The following is a 15,000-nucleotide window of genomic DNA, read 5'->3' on the forward strand; positions in this document are numbered from 1 at the left end:
TTTGAGAGGCAGGCGTTACTCTGTGAATCACAGCCTTCCTTAGAGAATTCTTCAAAATGAATAATAGACTTAACAGCTGCTATTATACTAATGCAAAGCATCTTATGTAGATTATTTCACTTGAGCCTCAAAAACCTTTTGAGGTAAAATGTATCCACTTTCCCCATTTTACAGATAGGAAAATTGAGCTTCTGAGCAGCTAATTCACTTGTTTGGGTCACATTGCTAGTAAGTGATGCAGAATTCCAATCTACAGTCTATCCCCTCATCCCTTCAAGCCCAACTCCATCTCCATGATCCCTCTTAATAAAGGCTCAGTCATGTCATCTAAGAGTTGATGGGATCAGATGATGTGAGTAGAAGAGGGGTGTTTTTTGTTCATTTATTTTTACTGAGTTAACAACACTGAACCAAAAAAAAAATGGTTAGACTGTGTTTTAAGTTCAATGGGTAGTAGGGACATGCTCATCTATTTTTTTTTTCTATTTATTTTTCCTTTCTTTGCATCCCTCTAACAAGAGTTTGCTCTGAATAACTCTTTTACTGGGATCCTTTGGCTTTGGGCAGAAGTATTTCCTTCTCAGCCTTTGATTTACATCTTTCCAGGTACAGAGAAAAGATTCCCTGGTACATCCCAACCCTTCAATCTGGATTTGAAAGGTTTACTTCCTAGTTCTTCCAATTAGGTTGGACTTGGAGGTTTAAGCAAATCATTCGTTCATTAAAAAAAAAATCCCCCCCCATTACATGTTAAAACAATTTTTGAATTTTTGAAAAAAAATTGAGTTTCAAATTCTACCCTTTCCTGGTCTTCCAGCTCCCTAAGATAGATAGCCAGCAGTCCAATGTAGTTTATATCTGTGCAATCACCATTCATTCATTTGTAAGCATTTATTACATGGCTGCTAGGTTCCAGGCATTGCGGTGATTTCTGAGAAAACAAATTTAAAAGCAAATTAATCCTTACCCTCCAGGTTCTTACATTCTCTCAATGGAAATCACACATATACGGCAATTTTATATAAATATGTGTGTATACCTATTTGTGTATATATATGTATATATATACTATATATATCAATTTTATACAAATATGTGTGTATACCTATTTGTATATATATACTATACATGTATATATAGTATTTATGTGCATGGCCATATAGCACACACATATTTATGTATGTATATGTGAATTGAGATGGGGAAATAATATTAGCTATTGGAAGACTCAAGAGCCTGCAGACTAAGTAGGACCTGAGCCAAAGCAAGGCAGCATCTTCCCTTGGGATTGGCGTGAGCCAGAGATTCGGAGGAGAAAGGAGTCATATAGTTCTCTGCTGACAGGGAGAACCAAATAAGCATCATCTCCCCACCACACTGAAGCCCAGAGAGAGATCATTTAAAACTCTTTCTGACTTCGGAGTCACCATTTTAGGCAGATCAGCCTTTTTCTGGCCTTCATAAAATGAGGGTGCATCCATTTGGCTTTCCCAAGCTCAGCCTCTTTGTAAAACTATTTTGCTGTGACTGCAAATGATTAAAGAAGAAATCTTTTAGCAACTTCTAGAGAAAGGAGAGGAGGAATTCTCCGAGCCCATGCCTCCCCAGGGATTCCCTAATCGACAGGCTCATTGCTCTGCTGAATCATTATCTATTGATTGATTCCATTTGTCACAGCTGTCTCACACAGCTGTCAGGAACCCGTTTCTACCACATGTTTTCTTTAGCAGGTATGTGCTGCCTGCCACTCATGTTTTCATATTACTCTTAGATTTTCTTTGGTACATCCAGTCAGAAACGTGATTCAGAAGAGCTTTAAATGAGGTGCTCTGTTCTTTGTAAAACCATTCTGCTAGGTGACATGGCAGATAGGGTGCTAGGGCTTGAGACCCGAAGATCTGAATTCAAATCTGGCCTCAGACACGTACTAGCTTTGTGTCACTGGGCAAGTCATTTAACTCTGCTTGCCTCAGTTTCCTCATTCGTAAAATGAGCTAGAGAAGGAAATGGCAAGCCAGACCATTATTTTTGCCAAGAAAACCCAAATGGGGTTCATAGAGTTCTTGATGTCTGGACAACAACAATGACTTCCTGACTCTAGACCCAGTATTTTATCCATTGAGCTAGCTAAGTAATACCTCTGAAACCTTACCTTCCTTAATTCTATATTCTCCTTGAATTTCCTTCCTTTCATTTTTCCATCCTTCTTTCTATACCTTGCAATATTTGCTTCCTTTTGGAATCGTTGCCTAATCCAATGTTACCTTTATGAGGGCTTCCTGGCATCCCCTTCCTGTATGAGGAATAGAGGATTTGTGGATGACTGGCTGCCATTTTGGTGCATTCCAGAAGAATGAGATAAATATTTTCTATCCCAATAATCTCACAGAAAATCTGACTAAGGATGAGAAAAACTCTAGTTGCTGCTTTCCTACTGAACTCCTATCAGTTGTAAGGAGATAAATAGGGAAGCATGGGGGACGGTCAAATCCATTCCACAGGAAGGAGTAGGAGAACCCAATGTTTCTCTTCCATATGGTTTGAAGACTTAATTTCTTGACTTGTAGAAAGAGAATATGGAAAGGAAACATTAGTAAAAATAGCAAGAAAAGGACTCAAAAGGATGATTCATTGGTAGGTAATGCCAGATTAGTAATTGTTATTCCTTTTAAGTTTCACCAATGACAAGATACCACTTGGAGATGGAAAAGTCAGGTTTTTCAAAATTCCAAGTAAATTGAACATTTCAACTATTCAGCATTTATTACACACCAGAACACTGTCTCAAGAGCTCGATAAAATAGAAATTTTGAAAAAGTCCTGATCCACATGAATTTTACAGTATGATAAAAGGAAAAAATACACACAAATAACTAAAATATAAAGTAATATAGGGTAAATAGAGTTTAACTTACTCAAGGTACTGTCATTATGTGTCACTAAATTCATATAGTCCTGATTCTGAAGCTAATTATCCATTACATCATAAATTGCTGAACATTTACTTTTTTATTTGTATTGGTAAAGAGAGTTTCCTTACATGGGGAATTTTCTACACCAATTAAATCACTAGTTGTGGAGGGGAAAACCTAGTGAAATTGTTAATTGTTAGTTATTAATTAAGTTAATTGAGGGCAAAATTTTGGGGGCATTTGTAGCTTTGATATCTAATATAAGGTCTTGTAGTTTTTTAAACCTGTGTTTTCATTGTTGTAGTGAGATCTGAGTGATGATATACATTCTACCACTGCTATTCAGTCACTTTTCAACTTACTGCCATAGAGAGACCCACAAGTATGGCAAAGTCAACTGACTTGACCAAAATCACATATTTCATTTGTAAAAAACAGAATTTGAACCCATAACTTTCTGGCTCCAGGAGCAGCTAACTGTGCTCTACAGATAAAACTGTTTGTAACCTTGCATGTGGAAGGTGTTTAAAAGTTTATTGAATTGAATTAAATAAGTAGATGAGAAAGAGAAGAGGTTAGTATCAATGAAAGGAACTAGGGTAAGGCATCCTGGATCAATGACAGGGGGGGCTGAGATTTAAAGTCTTGATTGGATATCATGAAATAGGAAGGATTGGAAGGGAAGTGGATGGCTCAAAAGATGTTGCCAAAAAATAAGCACAAAATCATCAGTTCTGCTGGGCCCTTTCTCTTTTTGACCATCGGGACTTTATGTGACTACTCAAAAACGTGTCATCCCTACAGTGTGTGGATCATGATGACATTGATATACTTAGACGTTTTCTTTTTTGTGTGACATTCACAGGGGGCTGCCCCGTTTCTCGTCAGCGCCACCGCCGGGACAACTGTACTGGGGGCATTTGATCCTCTAGACGAAATAGCAGATATCTGCACCAGATACAACCTATGGCTCCATGTAGATGTAAGTTCCCTTACATATCCAAATACACTTAACTCTCAACTCTTTGGTTTAATTTGCCAGAATTGTATTTTCATTTTATGTAAAAGAGATGAGTAAACTTTCAGCTATATTTACATCTGAGTCTATTTCAAAGTAGATATGTAAATTATTTCAGAGTACAAAGAAGTCTCTCTGATTTGTTAGGCAGGTGTTCTATTAATCTTCCAAGGTCCAGGTCCCATTTGTACCTCCGACTCTATTCTCTAAATGTGCACATGGGAAGGCTGGATGGGGTAGTAGGAAAAAAAAACCCACCACCTGGATTCCAGTGCATTTTTTGCTATTAACTACATGAGTAGGTCAATTCATGTCTCAAGGCTTTTGTTTCTCTATCTGCACAATATATCCTAAAATATGATGATTCCAATATCCTGGAAAGGCAAAATAATTACATACTTTAATTAAAGACCTTTTCCTCTGGCCCTAACAAGGATAATTATTTGAAAGGAATAATTAATTTTCTTTATAGTCTTGTGGTTTTTCTATTGATTTTTTGAAAGTGTCCTAGAACTGCTTAGAAATCATTTTTCTTCTTAATAAAAAAAAATTCTGAAAAGTCTATAAAGCAAAGGGTAAAAAGTTAAATTCATTTACTTAGGAGTAGCCATTGACTAATTTCCATAAAGATGGAAGGTTAATTGGTTTGATTCTACATGGGGAGAGGGAATACTTAACATTATTAGCTGTTTCCTTAGTGAACTTTCCTCTGTTAAATGAGTGACTAGATCCTATTTGCAGGTAGGAGGATGGCCAATAAATTTCGATTTTCTGGTTGAACATTCAATGAGCATGAATAAACATGGAGATTTTGTAATTTGGAAGATACTCGATCTTTTTTAAATGTAAAATTAATTGTATGATGATAGAGAGAGCACGTTTGTGCCTGTTAAGACCACCATTCCCAAGGAAACAGTCTATTTTTTGTATTAAGACCAATAATTAGTATTAGGCAGATGTCAGGGATTCTGTTAGCTTGCCTTTGCTGGCATTTCAGGAAGATCATTCAGGCATGTTTTAAATAGAATTTTTTATGTAGGTGTATTTATGGATATTCATTTAAAAACTTAATTTTCATTGATTTTATAGACTCACAAGAATAAGAGCCCACTATTTCCATAGCAATAATGTGAAGTGAGGATTTCTGTATCTGCAGTAACAAAAGTACAATAAAACCCCAAAAAGCCTCTTGAGTAATTCTTATCTGTTCCACTCTCATCAAAAGAATATCAAATATGGATTATATAGATTCTATGAAAAAGAGGAACTACCGGCATTTCTAAATCAGGGATGATCTTAGAGGTTCTTAGGGCTTAGAGAAAGATGGAATTCTGAAGAATGAGCAAAAATCTCTAATGTCTAAAGTTGAATTTTTGAAAGAAGCTTCTTTGATTTGAGAACAGCAAAAAAAGTAGAGTTGGGAGAACTTTTTTCCTTATGATCTTTGATTGAGCAAAATTAAAATCCCACTTTCTCCGTCTTGCTTCCTCCACTTCTTTCTGCTTTTCTTCCTCCTCTTTTTCTTTTGTCACTGAGCACAGCACCTGGCACTTAAGAAATTCTTGTTGGATTGATTTTTATATTACAGTCAATGAGCAAACATGTATGGCTCTTCTTCAGTGTTCCAGGCATATTATTGGGGACATAAAGACAAAAATGAAATTATATCTGCCCTCAAGGCGCTTATATTCTATTAGAGGACACAGCATATAAGGACACACAAGCTATTGTGTTCTAAATAGTGCCTTCCGTGGATAGGGTTCCAGGCCTGGAATTAGGAAGACTCATCTTTAGGAATTCAAATCTGGCTTCAGGCACTTATTAGCTGTATGACCCTGGACAAGTCACTTAATCTTTTTTGCTTCAGTTTCTTCCTTTATAATATGAGCTGGAGAAGAAAATGACAAAGTACTCTCTTATCTTTGAGTTGAACATGACTGAAAAACAACATATTAACAGCAACAAAACTATTTAGGTTCTTTCTTGTGATTTCACTGGCACAAGAAATTCCCAACAAGGAAACTCCCTCTACCAATGAAGATCGATATATAGTCTGCAACTTAGAACATGGCCTGAAGGTACTGAGAAATTGTGATTTGATCAAGGTCAGAAGTGGCTTTTGCACTCATGTTTTCCTCACTCTGAAGTCAGATCTCTGCTTCTCTTATGCACAATGTAGATAAAATCGATACAAGCTCATTTGGGGAAGGAGACACTAGCAGACTTTCTTTGGTTACATAAGTGCATTTGATGGTTTATTACTTTTCAACATATAATTTGATACTTTACATATTTTGATATTTTAGTCTGAACTTTCTCTAAGAAAGATCATTGTCATTGTTTTGAGGATAAAAGGAGGAAATATTTGGAAAATGCTTTGCAAATCTTAACATACTATATAGGTGTTGTTTATTATTGTTAATAACCATCAGGTTTATTAAAAGGATTTCATTTTGGGAAATGGGCAAAAGTCAATTAGGGTCAGGATTAGTGGAGACGATGGGGTGATTGTGCTAAGTAAACACTGTTTTGTATATGTGAAAAAAAATCTACAAATAAAACCAGGAAAATAAAATAATGGGCTGCTTTTTTTCTTTAACAAATTATCTTAGAAAACTCATACAGGATGTCCCAAAAGTCTTAGTGCCATTTAAAACTTCAATAGAATAAGCCCACACTAAGAGTTTTGAGATACCCTATATATCACAATGGTTCACTGACTGGTCTATTGCAAGTATTAAACAAGTTCATGGAATATTAAAGTTGGGAGGGACCTTAGAGATGACCCTATTTTTATACAAGAAACAACTGAGACTCAGAGAAATTCATAAATTGCCCAAAGATTTCAATTCCTTTGACTTCAACCAGAATTTATTAAAATATCTACTGTCTGCTAGCCTTCTGACAAATCCTGGGGTTCTTTCATTGCTCTATCCTCCCTCCACAAAGATCACTTTATTAATGATCAGTTCCCTCACTGAATAGAATTAAATAAAATGTGATCTCAGGATTAAATTTCAGTCTTAGAATCTGTAAAGACTAAATGACATGAGACTTTGATAATTTTGATAGTGTTAGACAACTGTTGCCTCCCAAGGAGTATTTTACTCCTTGACTGAAGTTTGTTCTCTCCAAACTGACTACATTGGGCACTAGAAATATTTAATTTTAAGTATTATTCAGATGATTATTATAACAAGAGAAAGATATTTCAGAGAGCATCTCTACCGCTTTTTCCTTTTTTTTTTTTTTTTGCATGTATTCACTGGGCTGCCATTTTCTTTGTGGTGATGCTTCTATGCCAGAATGGATATACTGTAAAAAGTTGGGAAAAGCGAATATTTATATGGTTTGTTTTTGTTGTCTCTTTTTTGTGGAAGTGAGGAAGTTTTTGGAAAAAAATGACTCTACCATTCTTGAAACTCTTAGGGTGACTACACATACACACACACAGAGATATACACACAGATAAACACATGCATACAGATATGTGTATATACACACATGTATGTATATTTGCATACAGATGTATAACTATATATGTATGTATGTGGCTATATAACGTGTAGATATATATGTGTGTGTGTATGTAATTTTAAGTGTCATCCTAGGAATATATATAGATGATATGTGTGTGTATTCAATTATTTCTGTGATTTCATAAGTGTAAGGAATTACTAATGAGGAAATTCCCTCTACTCAATCAGATAAAGCATTATTCTATGATTTGTAGCCTTAGATACTTGAGAGTTAAGTGACCTGTCCTGTGTCATAGCTACTTTGATTTACTTGTGAGATTTGTACCACCTGGGCTTCTGGTCACCAAGATTGGCTATCTATTTACAATACACTATTATCTCTCATTTAATGATTTAGTTTAAACTGTATCTCATTTATTTCTGACAACTAGGTAAAAGTTCACCCCTAGGTAAAAGGGCTACTATTTTTTTTTTTTATCCAGTAAGGTCAGGTAAACTTCCTGGAGTCTCAAAGATATTAAGTACCTGAGATAGGATTTGAACCCATGTTTTCCTGATCGAAAATTTAGCACTCTGTCCACTATATAATAAATAGCTACCCAGATAAGTGTCTGAAGTAGGACTTTAATCTATCAGGAAGATACCAATTTCTTTATCTATTATGGCACACTGCCTCTGTAAATTATAGAATGTGGCTTGCTATCTCTTTCCTATTTCCCATCTGTTAACCTACACTTGTATCATTGGTTACTCAGAAAAAGAGAGACAAGTTTACAGGGACTAGCCAATTTTGTAGCTTCTTAGTTATTATCTCTCTGAAGATGGATTTATTTGTGGAAGGGACTGATCCTGGGCATCTTTAATTTTCTCTCTCACCTATTCAGATGGCTGATTGAGCCATAATATTACATTTTTAATAGTGACTATTCTGTGGACTTCCACAATATAATAAGCATTAATTTAATGTCTGCTTTGTGCCAAAAAAGATGCTAAATTGAAAATGGCACAATCCCAGCCCTCTAAGAACCATCAGTCCAATAGGGGAATATAATAGGTCCACAAGTAAATAGATTATGATGGTGAGGGACAAAAAGGACAAACAACAATGAGAGAGAGGGGGGGGGGCAGAGACAGAGACATTAAGAAACAAAGAAAAAAAGGAAGAAATCTCACAAATATGAGACCTTGTAAGACTATGAAAACAAAATTCTTTCTTTTTTGCATTCCTTTCCCAAGAAATGGACTGCCAGCCTGGAAGAACATTTGGAGTATTTGACTTTTTCAAATTAAATCTTTACCTCTGTTCTATCTCTAAATCTTAACACTTTTTTTCTTGTGTTTTTTTTTAGTTGATGATTTTTATACCACACACACTAATGTCCCTTTGAAATAAAATCACTACACAAAAAAAAATAGCTGCAGAACTAAAAATTTATTATCAACTTTGTCTGATGACATATGTATGATTCAGCATCCACCTTCTCTTCAACTAAAATTTTTCAGGATTTATTTTTTTTTTCTTTTTAACTCTATAGCTATAACTTTGTTTAGTTCTAGAATTGTGACAACTGGCTCCTCCTTGGACTTTTTCAACTCTAACATTGTTCCTTAACTTTCTTTCTCAATGTCTTGGTTCAATTCCTCACCCTACTTTTCAACTACTGCTTCTATATGAGAACAGCTTCAAGTGATACTTTCTTTGCATTGAATGTAGATTCTAAGTCCTGGTAGGTATAGAATGATTCTTTGTTGAATTGAATTGAATAAATCATTCCTGAAATTCTATAGATTATAGATAGATAACATAGAGATTGATGGATAGACAGATAAAATAGAGATGATAGCTAGAGATAGATGTTGGATGGGTAGATTAAGATAGATGAATACAGAAATAGGAATAGATGAATGGATATAGATGACAGATAGGAAAAACAAATGGATAGAATAGATAGATTAGTGAGTAGTTAAGATAGAGATAGATAAGAGAGAAGATAGATAAGGTAGTTGGATCGGTGGATAGATAGATAGATAGATAGATAAAATATGAAATTGGAAGGAAACTTAGAGGACATTTAATTTCCAAACCCCTCATTTGACAGATGAAGAAAATAGGACCCAGAGAGGTTAAATGAGTTGCTTACAAGTTGCAGTTTCAGTGCAAGGATTCACATAAAGGTTTGAGTCAAGATTCCAATTTTGTCCAAATCTGGCATTTTGGCAGTTTCTCAACATTCCATTTCAGAATCCCATTCACACTTACTTCCAATTTTGCTTTCCTTACTGCTGCTTCCTTTGTTCTAACCCTTTTTAAACTTATTTACTCCCCAATTTCCTCTTTTATCTTCGCTTCTAACACTCTCCCTGTTGGGCAAATATCCAACTTCCCTCTACATGACCTCTTTCTCTCATCCCTACTTGAAGATCTCACCTTCTTATTTTGTGATAACTCTTAAAATCCTCCTTCTTCCATGTCACTATTCTTGACTATTTGGATGCAAGGAAAAGATTTCCTACAAGCCTGTTCTGTCCAAAGATGAATCCCCCTCTCACAAAACATTTATTTTATACTTTGCCCATCATGCATATAATTTATGTCCTGTGTCAATATTATCACCAGATCAGTATATCAGATGCCTTCCATGAAAGTCCACATTTATGGCTTCTCCTTTGGATTGGAAACCTCCTGAGGCAAAGACTATGTCGTTTTCATTTGATACTTGGTGTAAAGGCTTCGACTAAGCTCTTTGTGTCATTTGCAAACTCTAAGATTCTTGATCGTAGAAACTGTTTCATTATTTGTCTTTCTGTCCCCAACATTAAAAGTTCCTGGCATATAATAGGGACTGAATAGTCATTTGTTGATTTATTAGTGAGGCTACGGTTTGAACATCAGAACACAATGACTGAGTTTCCATTTATGATGACATCTATAAAGTGGGAATATGGCACTTGATATTTTTTGGAAGGATGGACAGCTATTGTAATAAAACTTGGGTACTCATTCCTAAAGTGTCATTTCAAATAAATCAGATTGGGGCTGGTGCTCATGTTTAACCAGTAATCACCTGTACAAATGACATTGTTTTGGTTGACATAAACATCTCTATATATAAATATCTCAACAGGCATCTTGGGGTGGCTCAGCTTTGATGTCAAGGAAGCATCGCAAGCTTCTGCATGGCATCCACAGGTAAATGTAGTTTCCCAGTTCATGGTGGCACCTTCACTCAGAAGGGACACCCCTCTGGATTTTGTGTTTTAACTAATGTGTTGATATGGGAGAAACAAAACTTTAGAAAGACAACCACCACCCCAAAGTAAGCAAGCAGACACAAAAATCATCCCCACAGAAACAACCAAATACTCAGAATGCTGAATTGTAGATTAACACTGTGAAATCTGATCATAAGAACAGCCTTTAGTGAATGGGAAATAATTGTATTTTTCTCTACCCCTTTCCTCTCCCCTTTCTTTGCTTCCTCTCACAGGGCTGATTCGGTAGCCTGGAACCCACATAAGATGCTTATGGCTGGGATCCAGTGTTGTGCTCTTCTTGTGAAAGACAGCTCGGTGAGTTTCATTCTCTGTTTTGTTGTTGTTGTTGTTGTTGCTGTTGTTGCCGGCTGGGGTGGGGAGAGAAAGAGAGCCTTGAAGGATAGATCAGAGTGGGCTGGAGAAACACAAGCAATTCAGAAATGAGTTTGGGACCAATATCGAAACTATCTAGTCTCATACCAAGTAGAGGGCAGAAGGAAATACCTGTAGCCCCCTCACCCCCCAGTAGAAAAAGAGCCTGAGGAAAACAGCTGGTATCTTTGCTAAAGTCACTGATGACTTTGATTTAGATGAAACAAAGCCTGAACATCAGGACTTCTAGAGACAGGCTCTCTGGTGCTCTTTGGGCACACATTTAAAAGCTTGGTTTCAAATGTTACTGAGATTTGTTCCTCTCTTTGTACATCTGGGAGTTAAGTTTTCTTTAAACTACTGTTCACTGTGAAAAGGGAGCAGATGTTTTGTTCTGCTTTAAACAGAATACTTAATATGCTTAGCTAAGCCTTAATGGCCCAGTTTAGTGAAAAGATATTTGAAGTTTGATCATTGGATGATTTATTGGGTGGTTGAAATGATCGATATTTAGCTTCTCAATGGGAGTCAAGATCAGATCAGAAATGACTGGTAACAACTCTGGAGAATGACCAGTCATTGTGCAAGATGTTGTCGAACTTCCTCTTTGTCTGAAGAAAAGAAGAAATGAAATGATTCCCTATTCACCAAAAGTTGTTCCCATGAGCACATGTGCATCCCTAGGAAAATGAGAAGAATCCATTTGGGAAATATTCCAGATGCTTATTTCTGAAAGTGCTTTCATAGGTATGTGGTACAGAGTAAGAGATCTGCCTTTGACTTGGGTATAAATTTAAATTTCTTTCTCTGGGTTTCTCGGATGAAATGATTTCCTTTGGCAAGGCTCAATTCATTTTCTATTTGTATTTAAAATTAAAAGAACTTTTAAGACGCCTGTTCCCGTCTTATATCTCTGGCATACATATGGATCTGCTGAGTCTGTCATAGAGACATGCTAATGATTGGTGGAGGTCTGGTAAGATTGGGAGAATTTATGTAAGAGACTTTCCTCACATTTAAATGTGATGGAATTGGATAAGAAATTACAAATACGAGGAATTCAGAGACATAGGCAGGCATGTCAGAGCTGATGCAAGGTTAAGCAAGTTAAGCTGATGCAGTGCTCATTCAATTTAAAGCGCTTTTATGGAGTACCTACATGTACAAGACACAAAGGCAAGACAACAATAGACACACTGGCTATACAAATGTCCACTATGGGAGAAGTGTAAAAGCAGTCACATACTGATGAATCTTAATGAACAATTTCAGTCCTGGAGAAAAGAAAAATACTTTCTTTTTTCAGGAGGGAGGTAGGGATGATAGATATAGAATGCACTGCCCATCAGATTGGGTCATTGTGTTGATTAGCTTTACTGAAATATTTCTTTGTTTGAAGTAAAGTGTCAATGTAGGGTCTGCCAAGAGGGCTATTGAGGGGATATGACTGGTATAAACATAAAAGCCACAATGAACGAACTATAAAAGAACTTAAAAAACAAGAGCATTCATGTCAATTTGATAAACATTGATTAAGCTCCTGTTACATGCTACTTAAGGGAAGTTAGGTGATGCAGTGAAAAAAGTGCTGGACTTGGGATCAGAAAGCCTCAGCTTCATGAGTGCAAATCTGGCAATGAATACTCTTTTGATTGTGTTGAGGTTGAGATATTTAATGGAGCATCCAGTTCAAAATGACCAAGAACTAGTTGTCTACCTAGTTTTGTGTACCTCACAATCAACCTAGCCTTTTCTGATCTTTTTTTTTTTTTTTTTGGGAACATAGATAAATATTCAACAACCCCCTACACATATACACACTCTTTAAAAATACTTATTTATTTAAAACTAAATGCAAAACAAGAAAAAAAGATATAAAAAGGAAATTTTGTGTAACAATAAATTTCCATTTCAAGAAAGCATATATAATAATAGAAGACATTATTTTCATGATTATCCATCTTTGTTTTGTAGGTCATTCTTTTTTGTTTTGTTTTGTTTTATTTCTTTTCCTCCTTTTCTCCCTCCCTCCTAAAACAGCCTACAATTTAATCATGGATATATTTATATATAAATATATGTGTATGTGTGTGTGTATATATAGGCATATATTTGTGTATATATATATATATATCTCTGTGTGTGTGTATGTGTGTACATACACAGACACCCCTACATACATATCTAGATACACACTCACATACACCTATGTGCATACACTTATAGACACATACTATATATACATATGTATTTACACATTTGCAGACATACATTAAAACAATATTAATATGGCTGACGATATAAATTTTTCTTTTGATTGAATCCTTAAGTTTGACTTTGTCTAAGATCGATAATTACTAGCTCTACTTTTTTTCTAATAAATTCTACTTCTGATCCTTGTTATTGTATTTGTGTATGTCTCATATTTCCTATCCCTGCTAACTCTTCTATTTTAGCTCTACTCCTTAACTTAATTTAATAGTATTTTATTTTTCCAAGTACATGCAAAAATAGTTTTCAACATTCACCTTTGCAAAATCTTACGTTCCAAATTTTTCTCACTCTCTCCCTTCATTAAGAGAACAAGCAATCTGATATAGGTTAAACATGAGATTATTTAACCTTCCTTATCTTCTCATTCTACTCTTTTCCTCTTTCTTTATTTCATTCTCATCAATCTACATATTTTATCTCACTCCTATTAATCTAAACATCTTTCTGTATCCTACCTTATCCTATGCCATCCTTTCCCTCCCTCTTTAATCTGTATACCTTGTCCTACTACCATAAATCTACATATGGTTCTATACTCATCTTATTTCTGCTTCCTTATTTCATTATTGAATTTAGAGTGTGCTATACTCTTTATGGTATATATGTATGTATGTATGTGTATACAGTTTTCAATTTAAGCCATTTCCAATATGAATAGATTTCCAGAACTACCAGCCTCCTTCCCATCTAGTGCCTCTGTGTCAGTTTTTCCTGTATACCTCATTTGTATAGCATAATTACTATTTTTATCTTTTCCCAGATGATTTTGTTTTTTAGTCAGATCATACTTAGCTCTGCCCCAATCTTTCTTTTGAACTATCCAGTTACTGATGTCAATCTTAGATGTATTATTTATATTTCCCCATATAAAACATAAATATTTTGTCCTTGTTAAGTCCCTCGAAATTAGTCTTTGATGCTGGTTCATATATGTTGAATTTTCTCTTGAGTTCAGGCTTGATAAGACAAAATCTTGAAAATCTATGAATTCATTGAATGTTCATTTTTTCCCCATTCAATATTGTGGTTAGTTTTGTTGGATTTAATATATTTGATCCAAGTCTAATTCTTTTGATTGTTGATATATATATATCCATATATAGGACCTGTGGTCTTTTATTGTAACTGCTAATAAATCCTGTACAATTTTAATTGTAACTCTAGCATATTTGATTTGTTTTAATGTTTTTTTTTCTTGTTGTTGTTTTGTAAAAATTTCTCTTTGATCTGGGGCTTTCAAAATTTAGCAATACTGTTCCTATGTGTTTTCTTTAAGGAATCTCTTTGAGGTGGTGATCAGTGGATTTTTTTCTATTTCTACTTTTCCCTCATATCACTTCAGGATAATTGTCTTTGATTATTTCTTATAATATTGTGTCAAATCTCTTCTTTTTTTGGCTTAAGCTTTCTGGTAGTCCAATTATTCTTACATTTTTTTCTTCTTGATCTGTTCTTCGGACCTGTTGTTTTTCTTGTAAGGTGTTTCACGTCTTCTATTTTTCATTCTTTATATTTTGTTTTGTTATTTCTTGGTCTCTTATGGCTTCAATGGCTTCCCCTTACCCAATTCTAATTTTAAAAAAATATTTTTTTCTTTAAGACTCTGGATTTCTTTTTCCAGTTGGTTGACTTTCTTTTCATAATGTTGCTTTTCCTTGGATGGTTCTTAACTTTTAAAAAAAAGTTTTTC

General features: G+C 35.0%; 1 protein-coding gene across 1 annotated transcript in view; it reads left to right on the forward strand.

The window, feature by feature from the left end:
- The window catches only part of GADL1 (glutamate decarboxylase like 1), a 205,905-nt gene that overhangs the window by 64,744 nt on the left and 126,161 nt on the right, over positions 1-15,000 (forward strand). The window contains exons 9-11 of the mRNA XM_051961454.1: positions 3,778-3,894; positions 10,535-10,599; positions 10,898-10,979. Coding sequence (XP_051817414.1) covers positions 3,778-3,894; positions 10,535-10,599; positions 10,898-10,979 — 264 coding nt within the window. The remainder of the gene's footprint in view (positions 1-3,777; positions 3,895-10,534; positions 10,600-10,897; positions 10,980-15,000) is intronic.

Source organism: Antechinus flavipes, chromosome 5 (genome assembly GCF_016432865.1).
Source record: "Antechinus flavipes isolate AdamAnt ecotype Samford, QLD, Australia chromosome 5, AdamAnt_v2, whole genome shotgun sequence".
Taxonomy (NCBI): Eukaryota; Metazoa; Chordata; class Mammalia; order Dasyuromorphia; family Dasyuridae; genus Antechinus; species Antechinus flavipes.